The sequence below is a fragment of the Stenella coeruleoalba genome (assembly GCF_951394435.1).
Source record: "Stenella coeruleoalba genome assembly, chromosome: 14".
NCBI lineage: Eukaryota > Metazoa > Chordata > Mammalia > Artiodactyla > Delphinidae > Stenella > Stenella coeruleoalba.
Genome location: NC_137160.1, coordinates 39,223,643 through 39,240,166, shown reverse-complemented (window position 1 = coordinate 39,240,166; position 16,524 = coordinate 39,223,643). Strand labels below are relative to the sequence as shown.

Below are 16,524 nucleotides of genomic sequence, written 5' to 3'. Positions count from 1 at the left end.
AGAGTGGAGGGAGACTTACGGAGGTCATACTCAATGAGTCTGACATTCTTAGTTCTTTTCACCTTGGTGCGTATACCAGTTCATCAATGGCAGGTGCAGAGACTATGAAGGTAAGCAGAAAGTGACTGTGAGGAGGCTGAGAAGTTAAGCGAAGCTACTCTCAGTTTCATAGTGCTGGGGAGAAAAGAAACAGAGATCAGAGCTCACCAAGATAGATGGATCCCAATAAACACTCCATGCATTCAGTTAGGACCCCCTAAAGGTTACACCCTAGAAGTCAGTGTTAACTGAAAACAGGCCAGGCATACAAAGACTGAAACCTAGTTTTGAGTGAGCTCAGTCATTAATTGGATTAAGGTGATCTACAGTTTGTCAGAAGCTAAAGGAAAATCCTCTCTGCAAGGAAGCTATTACCCAGAGCCTTGAAAATTTTTCTTGTAAACAGTGATTGTATTCAATAAAATGTGCCTGGTATATCCAGAGACATGACCAAGGATTGGGGGAAACCATAGAAATATCTATAGGTGATCCAGATACTAGAGTTACCAGATATAATCTCTAAAACTGTTATGAGAAATACATTCAACGAAAGAGGAAAGATGGAGAATTTAAACAAAACAAAACAGGGATGGATATATATATATATATATATATATATATATATATATATATATATATATATATAATTAAAGAAGCAAATGGAAATGTAGAAATGAAAAATACAAAAAATTAAGAATGGAGTAGGTGGGTTCACTCTGAAGATTAGACACAGAGGAAGAGAAAATTAATGATGTGGAATGTAGGTCAGTAGAAGATATTAAGATATATGGAGAGCAAAAAAATGGAGAATGCAGAAAAGAGCATGATAGGCATATGGGTCATGGTCTAAAACATATGTATTGGAGCCCTAGAATGGGAGAAAAAGGAGAATGGGCAGAAGCAATATTTGAAGAGATAATGGCCAAGATTTTCTAAAATTAACAAATGACATCAGCCACAAGTTCAAGAAGTGCTATAAACCCCAGGCAGGATAAATACAGGTAAACCACACATAAGCATTTCATAGTAAAACTGATGGAAATTAAAGACAAAATATTAAATGAAGCCTGAGAAAAATAGATTATCTTCAAAAGAGCAACAGTAATACTGGCAGCTGATGTTCCAACTGAAATGATGTAGGCTAGAAGACAGCGGAGTTACAGTTCGTGTGTATAGGCATACATCATTTTTTTGCACTTCATCTTATTGTGCTTCACAGATACTGTGTTGTTGGTTTTTTTAAAATATTTATTTATTTTCCTCATTTTTCTTGGCTGTGTTGGGTCTTAGTTGTGGCACACGGGAGCTTTGTTGAGGCATGAGGGATCTTTTCCTTACGGCACGGTCTGCTTGGGTTTCTCTCTAGTTGCGGCATGCAGGCTTCTCTCCAGCTGTGGCGTGTGGGTTTTCTCTCTCTAGTTGTGGCACGCAGGCTCCAGGGCACGTGGGCTCTGTAGTTTGCAGCACGTGGGCTTTCTTGTTGAGGTGCACGAGCTCAGTAGTTGTGGCGCGTGGGCTTAGTTGCCCTGTGGCATGTGGGATCTTAGTTCCCCAACCAGGGATCGAACCTGCGTCCCCTGCATTGGAAGGGGGATTCTTTACCACTGGACCACTGGGGAAGTCCCGATACTGTGTTTTTTTTTTTTTACAAATTGAAGGTTTGTGACAACCTTGCATTGTCCCATGATGGTGAGTATTTTTTTAGCAATAAAGTATTTTCTAAATAAGGTGTGTACATTTTTTTTCAGACGTAATACTATTGCACACTTAGACTACAGTATAGTATAAACATAAGTTTTACATGCACTGAGAAACCAAAAAATTCATGTGACTTACTTTATTGCAATATTCACTTTATTGTAGTGGTCTGGAACCTAACCTGCAATGTCTCCAAGGTATGCCTGTACTCCAAGCAAATAACTGCTAATTTAGAATTCTGTATCCTTCAAAAATATCCTTTAAAGTAAAGGGGATATGATACCGAAAGCACAAACAACAAAGGGAAAAATAGATAAATTGTACTTCATCAAAATTAAAAGCTTTTGTGCTTCAAAGGACACCACTGAGAAAGTGAAAAGACAGCTCATAGCTTGGGAGAATATTTTTGCAAGTCATATAACCAATAAAGGACTTGTATCTGCAATATGTAAGGGATTCTTACAACTCAACAACAAAATGACAAATCACCCAATTTAAAAATGGACACAGAATTTATGTAGCAATTTCTCCACAGAAGATACAGAAATGACCAATAAATATATGAAGAGATGCTCACAATCATTAGCCATCAGGTAAATGCAAATTGAAACCATGAAATACCAACTCAAATTTATTAAGATGGCTATAATAAAAAACAAAGAAACAAGCACTGGTGAAGTTTTGGATAAATTGGAACCCTCATGCATTGCTGGTGGGAATGTAAAATGGTGTAGCCTCTTTGGAAAACAGCCTGGCAGTTTCTTAAAATATTAAATATAGAGATCATGTGACCCAGCAGTTCTTCGCCTAGGTACATACCCAAGAGAAATGAAAATATATGTCTATGTTAAAACTTGTACACAAATGTTCATAGTAGTATTCTTCATAATAGCCCAAAAGTGGAAACAACCCAATGTCCCTCAGCTGATAAATGGATAAATCAAATGTGGTATATCCATGTAATGGAATATTATTTAGCAATAAAGGGAATGAAGTACTGATAAATGCCATAGTATGGAAGAACCTTGACAACTTTATACTAATTGAAATAAGCTAGTCACAAAAGACTATTGTGTGATTCCATTTACATAAAATGTTTTGAATAGGCAAATCTATAGAGACAGAAAATAGATTAGTGCTTTCTAGGTATAGAGGGGGTGTGTTTGTGGGAATGAGGAGTTACTACCAATGGGTACATGGTTTCTTTTTGGGGTGGTGGAAACGTTCTAAAATTTATTGTGGTGATGGATGGGCAACTCTGAATATATAAGCTAGGGAATTGTACACTCTAAATGGGTGAATTGTATGGTGTGTGAATTATATCTCAAAAAAGCTGTTACAAAAAAAAGAGGACGTGAAACAAACATGTTTCTAGAAAATAGGAACTGAGAAAATTTGTTGCCAATGCACTCTCGCTAAAGAAATACTAAAGACAGTTCTTCAGGCAGAAGGAAATTATCACAGAAGCGCAGAAACATAGGAAGGAATGAAGTACAGAGACCAAAGTAAATATGTGTGTAAATTTAAATGAATATTGACTGCTAAAACAATACTATGTCATAGGGTCCAGAATATACTTCTCAATATGTCAAAAGGTATAGGCCATATTAAAGTGGTCTATTGCCCTTACCTTTTCTGGGAAGTGATAACATTCATTTGTAGTAGGTTCTGTTGAGTCAGGAAGCCATGTGATTATCTCAAGGGTGAATTACTGAAAGAATTAATAAAAGAATATGTACTAGGAATAAATAGAATAACATAAAGAAATAGAAAGGAAATATGGAATAATAAAGAATAGCAGATTAAACCAAAAGATGCCAAGAAAGGAGAAAAAAGGAAATTAGAATGGAGGTCAAATGTAGGTCAAATATTGAACATGTAGATTTGAACCCAAACAATAGCAATCACTTTAGAGTTAACAGACTTCATTAAATACTTTTATTAAAAAACTAAGATTGTCAAGATTGGATAAAAAAACTATATTCTAATTACAAGAGATACATCTTAAATATATGGGTACCAGATATTATAAGTAAAAAACTGGAAGAAGATAAGCCATGCAGCTCTAACCCAGTGGTGTGGTCATACTAGTAACAGATGACATAATCTTTAAGGCAAGAAACATTACTAGAGATAAGAAGAAATCCTGTGGTGCTAAAAGACTAGGAAATTATATTTTCAGTAAGAAGTATAAATCAATCAGTCAATCAAATATTGACAGAATTAAAAGGAAAAATAGAAAAATGTACAGTTGTAGTGGGAGATTAATATACTTCTCTATAGAATAAGCAGATTAAGAGCAATACAGATAGAGGAGATTTGAGAATCTCACTTAACAAACACTGCAGCTGTTGAGTACACTTCCTTGGCATTTACTGGGCCATAAAATAAGTTTCAAGAAATTTCAGGTTCCTACTGTATAGTGCAGGGAACTGTATTCAGTATCCTGTGATAAACCAAAATGGAAAAGACTATGAGAAGTGTGTATATATATATATATATATATATATATATATATATATATATGTGTATAGCTGAGTCACTTTGCTATACAGCAGAAAGTAAACACAACACTGTAAATCAACTATACTTCAAGAAAATTACAAAAAGAAATTTTAAAGAATTGAAATCTTACAGAGTATATTTTCTGGCCATAGTGAAATTAAGCTAGAAATCAACATTAAAAAAGATGCTAGAAAATTCCTAAATATTTGGAAATTATGTAATACACTTCTAAATAACCCATGGGTCAAAGAAGAAATCCCAGTGGAATTTAGAAAATATTTTGGACTGAAGATAATAAAAATATGACATATCAGATCTTGTGGTCTGTAGGTAAACCTTACTTAGAGGAAAATTATAGTCTTAAATGCACATGACTGAAAGGAAGAAAGACTGAAAACCTTATGATTTTATACAGTAGAAGAAACCAGCATACTAAACACAAAGAATGTGGAAGGAAGGAAATAGCAAAGATAACAGAAACTAATGAGATAGAAAGCAAACTTAATAAACCTACCTAGGGAGACAAAAGACCTATATGCAGAAAATTATAAGACACTGATGAAAGAAATTAAAGATGATACAAATAGATGGAGAGATATACCATGTTCTTGGATTGGAAGAATCAACATTGTGAAAATGACTCTACTACCCAAAGCAATCTACAGATTCAGTGCAATCCCTATCAAACTACCACTGGCATTTTTCACAGAAGTAGAACAAAAAATTTCACAATTTGTATGGAAACACAAAAGACCCCGAATAGCCAAAGCAATCTTGAGAACAAAAAACGGAGCTGGAGGAATCAGGCTCCGACTTCAGACTAGACTACAAAGCTACAGTAATCAATACAGTATGGTACTGGCACAAAAACAGTATGGTACTGGCACAAAAACAGTATGGTACTGGCACAAAAACAGTTCAGTGGAACAAGATAGAAAGCCCAGAGATAAACCCACGCACATATGGTCACCTTATCTTTGATGAAGGAGGCAGGAATGTACAGTGGAGAAAGGACAGCCTCTTCAATAAGTGGTGCTGGGAAAACTGGACAGGTACATGTAAAAGTATGAGATTAGAGCACTCCCTAACACCATACACAAAAATAAGCTCAAAATGGATTAAAGACCAAATGTAAGGCCAGAAACTATCAAACTCTTAGAGGAAAACATAGGCAGAACACTCTATGACATAAATCACAGCAAGATCCTTTTTGACCCACCTCCTAGAGAAATGGAAATAAAAACAAAAATAAACAAATGAGACCTAATGAAACTTCAAAGCTTTTGCACAGCAAAGGAAACCATAAACAAGACCAAAAGACAATCCTCAGAATGGGAGAAAATATTTGCAAATGAAGCAACTGACAAAGGATTAATCTCCAAAATTTACAAGCAGCTCATGCAGCTCAATAACAAAAAAACAAACAACCCAATCCAAAAATGGGCAGACGACCTAAATGGACATTTCTCCAAAGAAGATATACAGATTGCCAACAAACACATGAAAGAATGCTCAACATCATTAATCATTAGAGAAATGCAAATCAAAACTACAATGAGATATCATCTCACACCAGTCAGAATGGCTATCATCAAAAAATCTAGAAACAATAAATGCTGGAGAGGGTGTGGAGGAAAGGGAACACTCTTGCACTGCTGGTGGGAATGTGAATTGGTACAGCCACTATGTAGAACAGTATGGAGGTTCCTTAAAAAACTACAAATAGAACTACCATATGACCCAGCAATCCCACTATTGGGCATATACCCTGAGAAAACCATAATTCAAAAAGTGTCATGTACCAAAATGTTCATTGCAGCTCTATTTACAATAGCCAGGAGATGGAAACAACCTAAGTGTCCATCATCAGATGAATGGATAAAGAAGATGTGGCACATATATACAATGGAATATTACTCAGCCATAAAAAGAAACGAAATTGAGTTATTTGTAGTGAGATGGATGGGCCTAGAGTCTGTCATACAGGGTGAAGTAAGTCAGAAAGAGAAAGACAAATACCGTATGCTAACACATATATATGGAATTTAAGAAAAAAATATGTTATGAAGAACCTATGGGTAAGATGGGAATAAAGACACAGACCTACTAGAGAATGGACTTGAGGATATGGGGAGGGGGAAGGGTAAGCTGTGACAAAGCGAGAGAGTGGCATGGACATATATACACTACCAAACGTAAACTAGATAGCTAGTGGGAAGCAGCCGCATAGCACAGGGAGATCAGCTCGGTGCTTTGTGACCACCTGGATGGGTGGGTTAGGGAGGGTAGGAGGGAGGGAGATGCAAGAGGGAGGAGTTATGGGAACATATGTATATGTATAACTGATTCACTTCGTTATAAAGCAGAAACTAAGACACCATTGTAAAGCAATTATACTCCTATAAAGATGTTAAAAAAAAAAGTTGGTTCTTTGAAAAGACTGATCAGTGAATAAAGGACCTCTATTAGAGAAAAAAAAGGGAAAGCACGAATTTCCACTCTTAGGAATGAAAAAGGGGGCACCACTGCAGATCCTCAAGCCACAAAAAGTTAGCTGCTGTCTTTAGGTTCTCCAGTGCACTTGTGGGACTTCAACCACCATGTTTTTATTCATGCCCAAACCCACAACTCTATTTCTCTATTCAACACCTCCACTTGTTATAGACATAACATCTTAAAAACAAAAATCCCAATTTTATCCTATCTCCCTGCCGCCAACAACTTTTTCTATGTTTCCCATGTTGGTAAATGGTAGCACCATTTATTAATTTGCTGAAGCAAGACACTCTCAAGCAAGGATGCCTCCACATCTTATCAATCACCAAGTCGTTCTGACTTTTCCTTCTTCCCTTCCCCTCTTTCCCTATATTACCCCTCTCTCTTCTTTTCTCTCCATTTCCACTGCTTCCACTATTGTCCAAGACACCTTCAAATCGCCCCCCCCCCCATTCTTGCAGTGGCCTCTTCATTTGTCTTCCCCCTTCCGTCATCATACTGCAAAGCTGATCCTGCATGCATCTGTTTACAACCAATTTCACGACTTCTCGTTGCCTTAGAATCAAGTCTAAAATCTGCTGTGGCCAGGAAGACTCCCTCTCCGGAGCCCTTGGCCTGCCTTCGTTTTGTATCTCAACTCCTCATACTCCTTCTGTGTCAGGGCTTTTATATCCATCATACTTCAGCTCCCTGATCCCTGCACTCCTTCCCCAGTGAAAATAAGAACAGAAATAGGAAAGGTGACTAACTCCTTGCCCTTATTTCCCTGTTTGGTGGTTGGTCCTATCCACAGCCCTGAAGCCTGGTCTGTCATGCTAGGACATAGCACAGTGCCTGGCACAGAGAAGGTGGACAGGAAAGCATTATTCATCTGAATGAGTGAATGATAATAGATTAAGGATAACACTGAAACTTGGTGCTGACACTGTTTTTCAACTTGACTGAAAAGAAACAGGAAATGGAAAAAGGTACGTGTAAACGCAAGTAAATATAGTTCAGCCTTTTCAAGAGAGAAAGTTAATGCATTTTTGGTTATTTATTTAATGATAGAAAGGCCCTTTAAAATAATCCAAATATCTCCCAGATTATCACACCCACTCAGCTTAAGCTCTTAATGGGAGGAAACTTGCCTTTTGTCTTTCTTGCAGAATTTGGCAGAGGTCTTTGCCTTTGGTTGGTGAGCTGTGCAATTTTGTTGACTTAAATAGAAGTGTGGGGCTTGATTTGGAAACTGCCTAAGTCAATTTCAGGACATTGCTTCTCTCCCTGAGGTTGCTGGCCATAAACAACATAACTTGTTAAAGGTTCCTGAGGAAGTAAAATCCAACCGCTTTCAAAGTAAATACATTCATATTTTTTCATAACCCATATATGCTAGATCTTCAAAAATATCCTTGACCTTGACCCTAAAACATTTATTAAGTACCATGATATATTCGTTGTTCCGAAGAGGCTCAATGGGCCCCTAGAGATTTAGAAGTTTAAATATGATTTGTTGAGATTAGCCAACAGGACCGATTTCTTCTGATATCATGTGAGTCAGTTTCATTTGGTCTTTTTCGAAAGAAAACTGACCAAGTGTTACTTTTATTTTTAAAATATGTAAAATTACATCTTTGTAAGAAACTGTTCACTTTTTATTGTGAAGTGTGTTAATACATGTGAAGGGGGTGAATGTGGATGGTGTGTATAGTTTGAAGGATGACGAAATGAGCACCATGTCCTCACTGCCCGTCTTAGGAAATGGCGTGTGTGCCCTCCACCTTGTCCCTTGGCAGTGGCACTTATGGGATATGGGGCAACCGAAGCCCACAAAAGCTTGAATGGCTGAGCCAGGGTTTTATGAAGGTTTTATTAAGAATTGTGAAAGGGACATGCGGCCCTGCTTGTTGGAAAGCTCTCTTTCCTGACTCATTTTGCTTGTCAGCTAAGTCCAGTCTGTAGTCCTGCTGCCTTTAGAAGGAACCACCAAGTTGAGGGAAGCCATAAGCTACATGACTGCCTGGCGACCAGAGCACGATTGGAGGAGGATATGGTGTAGCTCTCTTAGAACGGACCGTCTGACGCGCTCATGGCCTGTGTGCTGCTCTGCGAGTGGGATGAGCCTGGATTGGGGGCACTCGGAGTGCCCACAGTGAACCCGGCCCTGGAGCAAGATGGGGCCCACAGCAGGGCTTCACTTCCGAGCCAGGAGCGGGGCCAGTGCGGGCCCTGCACTTGCAGGTGCTGTTTTGAAAGTCTTCCTACTTTTTAACCTTTGAATGTGCATTTTGTATGATGGGACAATGGAACATGCTCCGAGGGCTTAGAGCCACAACTCATGCGGGGTTTCACCTGCTGCTGCCTCCTTGCGTCCACGGGAGGGCTTTGCCGCTGGCTGCTCCCCAGCTCCCTGGGGCTCCAGGCTTTTCTACCCAGCAACTGCTGCTGGCCTCTGTCCCTGGTGGGGCTTGGGCTCTGGCCGGGGCAGAGCCAGGCATGTATGCTCTGTGGCGTCTGAGGGCTGGGCATGGTGCTGGCATTCCTGCCCCGAGCTGGCAGTGCCATAGTGTGTTCAGCGGCACCTTGGTGGGTGAGCCTCTCACCCACCGCTGATCCAGGTACGGAGCACTTCGAGTGTGAAATTGCAACCCCTGGGGGGCCGCCTGTCTGCTGTGGGTGGAGGAGGCAGGCTCAGGGGAAGTGGAGATTGACTTCAAGCAACAGCCATGAAAAGTGGCCCACAAATCTGTGGGTCTGCTGGGCAGTTGTGCTTTGGGCCAGTTTGGCTCATAACTGCTGGCTCCCTCCTGTGTCTGTCATCAGCTGGTGGCTCATCTGGAGGCTTGGTGACCCAGAGTGGCCTCGCTCAGCGGGTGGCAGTTGGCAGGCTGTTGGCAGGGGCAGCGGGAGCGACCAGGTACCCTGGAGGCTGGCTAACCCAGGCTTCTTCGTGTGGTGACAGAGTTCCAAGAGCAACAGGAGAGCCCGGCCCTAGTGAGGAAGTGCCTCTCAAGTCTCTGCTGTGTCACATTTGCTACCATGTTGGCCAGAGCTAGACACAGGCCGGCCCAGATTCCAGGAGCAGAGAAAGAATCCACCTCTTGATGGAGGGAGCTGCAAAAATTACATGCAAGGGATGTGGATGGAGGGATGGGAGGAACCCATGAAATGACATAAGCAAATGGCATTTATTTTAGGTTTTTTCTTTTAAAAATCAGCATATATTTTCCCACTTCTGAACTCTTACCAAAATGAGCTTAACGGATAGACCTCATGTATATTTATGGGACAGTTCCGTGCAAATCTATTTCAGAGTTCCACAGAACTTTATTGCCTAGACTAAGGATTATTCTAGACCTGCTGCCAAACCCAGATAATCATTAAACCACCCAGAAACACGCCACTTCACCGGATTAAGGAAAGAAAAGAATGTATAAGTTGAGGCGTGACATCAGCCTTGTTTCAGATATTGTTCCTCCCCAGGATGGTGAGTCTGCCATTTCCTTTTGAACGCACTGTCTTTGTAGGAACTGTCAGGAAAACGAGTGACCTTGTCCAGGCTGTCTGCCAGGAGCGGAGGGCTCTTTCCATGTCCCCAGAGATCGAGGGCCCGTTTAATGGTTTGTTTTGACCCGGAGGAGTGGCACAAAATATCAAAGTATTTGGAAGGGTCCCTCATGTGGCTCTGTGACTGACCTCCTCCCCAGCACCCTGTCCCCCCCCCGCCCCCGCCCCGATTCCTGGCTACAGGTTCAGAGCCTGCAACCTGGTCCTCCAGCCACACCACTCTCACTGCCCCTCACCTACCCTAACCGCTCTCCTGTGATCGTCCTGCCATGTTATCTTCCGCAGGACTTCTGGCTTTGTCTTATGTCCTGAAGTGCCTGGCGGTGTCCTGGCCACCGAACCCAGGGCCAAGAAAGGAGTGCAGGGGACGTGCTCCCAGGGTATGAGGGTTGACACGAAAATCACTGGAGTCAGGAAATTCCAGGGCCCTTAAGTCATTCGGCAAGACATTTGACATGAAAGGCCCAGGGAGGGGATCAGGTTGCCTCCGTGTCAGTAGGAATTGAGGTTCCCGTCAGGAACTGGTCTGGCAGGGAGGTGTCTGAGTCCTTCACTCTGTAGGCAGAGTCTGGACAGTTCTGTCCAAACCTTTCTAATAAACAGATTGGAATGAACCGCCACTCGCTGCCTGTTCCCATTGTTGTTGCGTTCTTTCATAACTGTTACTTAGTTGTCCCTGACAAGACTGAAGACTGCACTTGGCGTGTACCTATCAATTTGTTTCTAACAATGATACCTAAAGCCGAACCCCAAAGTGCTGAGGGGATTTCACTCTTTGTGTGTCAGTCCAGCCAAAGAGCCCTGTATTCCTACTCTTTGGCTCATGTGATGGTTTAAATATTAATCGTGTGTGTCTGGGGTGTAATGACGGCAGGGCTCATGTTGTGGAACGGAGCGGGCAGTGTGTGTTTGTTTGTTTGGTGTCTTTACGGGCTGCCTGTGTTGCTGGGACCCCTTCGTGCCCATGTGCCCCGGCTCGCTAAGGGGGTCAGTGTCTGACCTTGCCCCCTTCCTATAGGCATACTTGAGGATCCCCCCACACCTCCTGAGGGGTTAAAAGGCACAGAGTCATCGTCCCTCTTTTAGTTGAAGGACTTGTACAAATTGCCCAACTGTTAATTAGGGAGGTAGGGTTGTGACACCTGGCTTAGGAAGTCAAGGGAGCCTTTCTCCTGGCAGGGGGATGGGGCCGTATTATAGAGGATGCTTGGGTCTCCGGAGGCTGTGGCCGCTAATTATAGCAGAAGGAATATAACTGAGGATGAACTTTCACACATTTGGACGGTTGGCTTAAATGACTTTTTATGCTCCTGTGTTCTATTGGTGTGTCATACTTTCTTGACAAAATGATCTTTGAGGGAAGGAAGCGTCTATGTGTTCCTTGGTGCCCAGCCTGGGCCTGACATATAATTTTGTTAAAATTGAACTATGGAAGTGGCATAGTTAATGATGCCCTGGCTGTGAGGAGAGGGATGATGAGAACAGGCAGTTCTGCTAAGGTTTTGGGATTCTGTGGTCAGCAGGCTGGGGACACGGTAGGGCTTCCTGCTGTGATTTGGGGCCGCCGGTGGCATGTGGAGGCAGATGCTTGGCGCGCCAGGGTGAGCGGTGAGGCAAACCAGATATTCGCCCCAGCGGCTGGGGATCAAAGCAGAAGCTATGGGTGGAGATGATGTGGAAAATAAACACGGCTTCCAGTAAGGATGGGGCTGTATCTGCTGGCCCCAGTGATCCACCTCTGCCCCAACTGAGGAGAAGAGCGTAGGGCTGGGGGGTGGTGGGGGCTCAAAGCCCGGGACAGGGTCGCTCAGGCTTCCGTCTGCTCCCTGCTAGTCTCCTCTTGAGGCGCCTCAAGTTCATGACCCAGGAGGGCCAGAAGCAGCGTGTGCTGGGGCTGGCCTGGGTGGCTCGAAAGGGCTGATCAATAAATCTCAGGAATTTTGTTCAATATAGCCATTATTAAAAGTTAAATTATCCTGCATAAATGTATAACGAATAAAAGTTACATTAGAAACAAAGGTAAAGGAGGTATATGTATATGTATAGCTGATTCACTTTGTTATGCAGCAGAAACTAACACACCATTGTAAAGCAATTATACTCCAATAAAGATGTTAAAAAAACCCCAGATATTTATAAAAATAAACAATTAAAAATAAAAAACCCAAAAAACAGATATTTATAAAAATAAACAGTTATAAAAAAAGAAACAAAGGTAAAAAGTATTCAAATATATGTACATATATATGTATAACTGAATCACTGTGCTCTACGCCTGAAGCTAACACAACATTGTAAATCAGCTGTACTTCAATAAAAAAAAAATACTCAAAACATGTCACTGCCTAATTGTTTCATTACATTTTTCTGCTACCTATGCTTGGGAGGTTACTTACATCTCCTGGATCTGTATGATAAAAATACTATATGCTGGTGAGCTGCTGTGTAACTTTTTTTAGCTCCACGCTCAGTGACTTCACGGTGGTAGCTTGAAACGGGCCGTGGTGGAATATATATACCACATACACATGCACATCCTGCCTCTCTACACCACAGCAGTACTTCCTCTTGGACTCGGTTCTCTCTGTCTGGCCTGAGTGTGGACCACAGCCTCAGAATGCCTTCGACCCCCTAGTGGGGAAGCAGAAACTTTTTATCCAGAAGCTTCTTTCTTTGGACTTTCTTTGGACTCAAACATTTCCAGGGATGGAGACAAAAGAAATTGTTATGGCTTAAAGGGCTTTTGTTATCCCCATCTGCTAGTCTGTTGATTATATGTGGGATTAAAAATGAGCAGAAGTGTTGATACTATCAACAGAACGGACCACATAAGCTTTATTAGTTGAAAATGTCAATAGGAGTTAAAAGCAAGGATGAGCTGCAGTGATTACAGCTCTACTTACACATGGTCCAGTGTACATGGTAACGGGTTCCGTTTCCAGTGGAATTTTCCACCTAGCAATGATAAAAGTCTGATTTCAGCCCGCAGGAGACCCTTAGCCCAGGAGACGCCTTCTGCAGGAAATCCTTCCTGTCTGCTGCTTCCGCAGGCAGGGAAGCCAGCTCCCCTGTGTGTTGCCCCCAAACCCTGGGCACACCTCTCGTACCACAGCACAGTGAGTTTGGCCAGTTTGGTCTCTGCTTTCTCAGATGGGATGATCCATCTGTAAAATGCCAGTCAGGAATGCTGACCCTCACCAGCACGCCTTTAATAGTTTGTTATTAGAGAAATAAAACAAGTGAATCAAATAGGATTAACCCCTTCAAGTGATTTAACTATTTCTTACAAATAATAAAGAACAAATTCCTTTCATTCTGTTGAGGATAACCAGAAACACGGAACTGCGGGGTTTCTGCAAGAATTAGCAGCTTGTTATAGATGCTGATTCTGGACAAGTTGACAGTCTGCGTTTCTCTTGTTGAGGATAATAAGCAAAGCTTTTCTATCAAAGGAGACTAATTCCTTGTTTGAAATCTCACTTACACCAGGAGGATTATCAGGCCTTTACCTAGATGTTTTGAAGCGGCCACGTATTTGCCTCCACTTTTCCTCAATCTCCTGGCATTTTGGAATAAGAGCCTTAACTCACCCAAGTGGATGAATAATCAGAGCTGTCCTTACAGCCTGAGAAACGAAGCATGAAGTTAGACACTTGGATTTCCTCATAATGTTAATCTTTGATAAAATTACTTTCCTGTAGTTTTAAGTGTATTGGTTTTTCTAAATGTCATATAATGCCACAAAGGCTCACGTCTTGCTCTTGTCACTGTCCAGGATGGGTCAGTGGAGGCTAGGCAGCAGAATGCTCTCTTCCATGCAGTGATTCAGGAACCTGAGCTGTTGCTCTCCAGGGTCTGTCGGTTTCCAGACTTGGGAGTCTTCTCTGGCTCCTCTGCATCTAGCCACAGACACGAGAAGAAAGGTGGATGGTTCTGCAGGGGTGTTATGGCCAGGCTGGTTGGGACCTTTCTTTCCTTTCACTGATATTCCAGTGGTCAGCACTCAGTTACATGGTAGTAGCCCAACTACAGGCCTGGGATATGTGATCTCTGTTCCCAGGGGGAAAAGGGAATGGGGTTGGTAAATACGTGGCGTTACCTGGGCCACACCAGAACACTCAGATGACATAAGCTGTGTTTTGAAAGCATATTTTCAAGTCCTTAGAAGGTCTCTGGCCATAGAGAAGATGCAGAGCATAGTGGTCAAGAGCATGACCTGGACTGAAATCACCTATATCCAAATCCCAGCTCCACCATTTATCAGATGTGACATTGGGCAGGTAACTTAGTCTCTCTCTGTGCCTCAGTTTCCTCATTGTAAAATGGGGACACCAAAAGAAGTGAAGAGTTTGTGTGAGAATCAAATGATGTAACATATGTAAAGTGCTTAGAATTATGAATGGGATGTAATTAACAATATATAAGATTTGTTAAATAAGTTTTCGAAAAATGAGGCTAGTAACAAAGAGACCTAAGGTCCTCTTTGGTGTGTTGTAATTTGGATATATCGTCATTCAGATGGATAATGTTTCTTTCTTTTTTTTTTTTTTATAAATTTATTTATTTTTGGCTGTGTTGGGTCTTCGTTTCTGCGCGAGGGCTTTCTCTAGTTGTGGCAAGCGGGGGCCACTCTTCATCGCGGTGCGCGGGCCTCTCACTGTCGTGGCCTTTCTTGTTGCGGAGCACAGGCTCCAGACGCACAGGCTCAGTAGTTGTGGCTCATGGGCCTAGCTGCTCTGCGGCATGTGGGATCTTCCCGGACCAGGGCTCAAACCCGTGTCCCCTGCATTAGCAGGCAGATTCTCAACCACTGCGCCACCAGGGAAGCCCGGATAATGTTTCTTTTTGTTCAATTGTAAAAATGTTTATTGAGCGACTATTAATTATAATGGCCCAGCTATGACCAAAGACTCTGAATAAGTAGGCTTCTCGCTGAGTCAAAGGAAACAGCATGTTTTCTCCACCAGATTTGCCTTTTAAACTCTGTGTCTCTCAATCAGTGGTCCCATCGGCATCTTGGTCTCCACTCCCCAAATCCATGGCTTCCCCTGGGCCCCTCAGCGTGGAAAGTGGCGTTAGCCCAGTGCCTGGTACTTCTCTCCCCTGCCCACGTATTGGGCGCCCTGTCAATATCACTCCCTTAGCAGGTGCCATTTCTGTCTACCTGTTTTGCGGTTTGCTTCCAATCTATTTGTACGAACATGCTACTTCTTCCAGTTAGGATCCAAATTTCAGAATAATGCTGGATTTTAAAAAACACATGAGGGCAACCTGATGTGATTTCCCTGTACAGATCCCCATCCCAGGAGCAGGCTGGGCATAACAGACTCTTTCTCTTGCAGCTAGATGACTGCACGCTGCAGCTCTCCCACAACGGCACCTACCTGGACTTGGAGGCCACCCTGGCCGAGCAACGGGACGAGTTAGAAGGCTTCCAGGATGACACTGGGTAAGAGCGACAACTGTCCCTCCCAGCTGGTCCCAACTTTCCACGAAATGGGGGTTCATTGAGGCCTTAAAATATCTTGGAGAAACCACCATAGCTTTGACCTTGTCTTCACTCACAGTCACACAGAAAGAAGGGAGATGCAAGTGATTCACCAGTAGTAACTGCAGACCCTTTTGAATTGGAGTAGCTCTTCTTGATAAAGCTACTCAGGAGTAGGAACATTTCTGGTGTAGTTTAATTAAGCACATGGTATTTAATAGTCTTTTTTTTTTTTAAACCAAATATACTTAAATTAGTACTTTCCAAATTTTAGTGGATTGACAGCTGTTTTTGTTTGTTTGTTTGTTTGTTTTGTTTTTTTTGTTTTTTGTTTTTTTTTGCGGTATGCGGGCCTCTCACTGTTGTGGCCTCTCCCGTTGCGGAGCACAGGCTCCGGACGTGCAGGCTCAGCGGCCATGGCTCACGGGCCCAGCCGCTCCGCGGCACGCGGGATCTTCCCAGACCGGGGCACGAACCTGCGTCCCCTGCATCGGCAGGCGGACTCTCAACCACTGCGCCACCAGGGAAGCCCTGACAGCTGTTTTATATATTGTTTTTAACGATAAATTACTGGATATTAAGTTTTCTTGGCAGATGCCTCTGCAGATCATTTTCTACTGTATCATCTTTTGAATTCACCACTGTGGAGAAAATAATTCTTAATTATGTTAATTAACATCAAGTTACTTTTAGCTTACATATAGGATTGCTTAATATTTCTGATTGCTGTGAGTCTGAATAAGGCAGTC

At 42.3% G+C, this 16,524-nt stretch overlaps 1 protein-coding gene across 1 annotated transcript in view; it reads left to right on the top strand.

The window, feature by feature from the left end:
* The window catches only part of LOC307197261 (uncharacterized protein), a gene marked incomplete at both ends in the record, with an annotated part of 61,480 nt that extends 45,740 nt beyond the window's left edge, over positions 1–15,740 (top strand). Inside the window, one exon of the mRNA XM_079943030.1 lies at positions 15,630–15,740. Coding sequence (XP_079799156.1) covers positions 15,630–15,740 — 111 coding nt within the window. The remainder of the gene's footprint in view (positions 1–15,629) is intronic.
* Between the last annotated feature and the right edge of the window lie 784 nt (positions 15,741–16,524).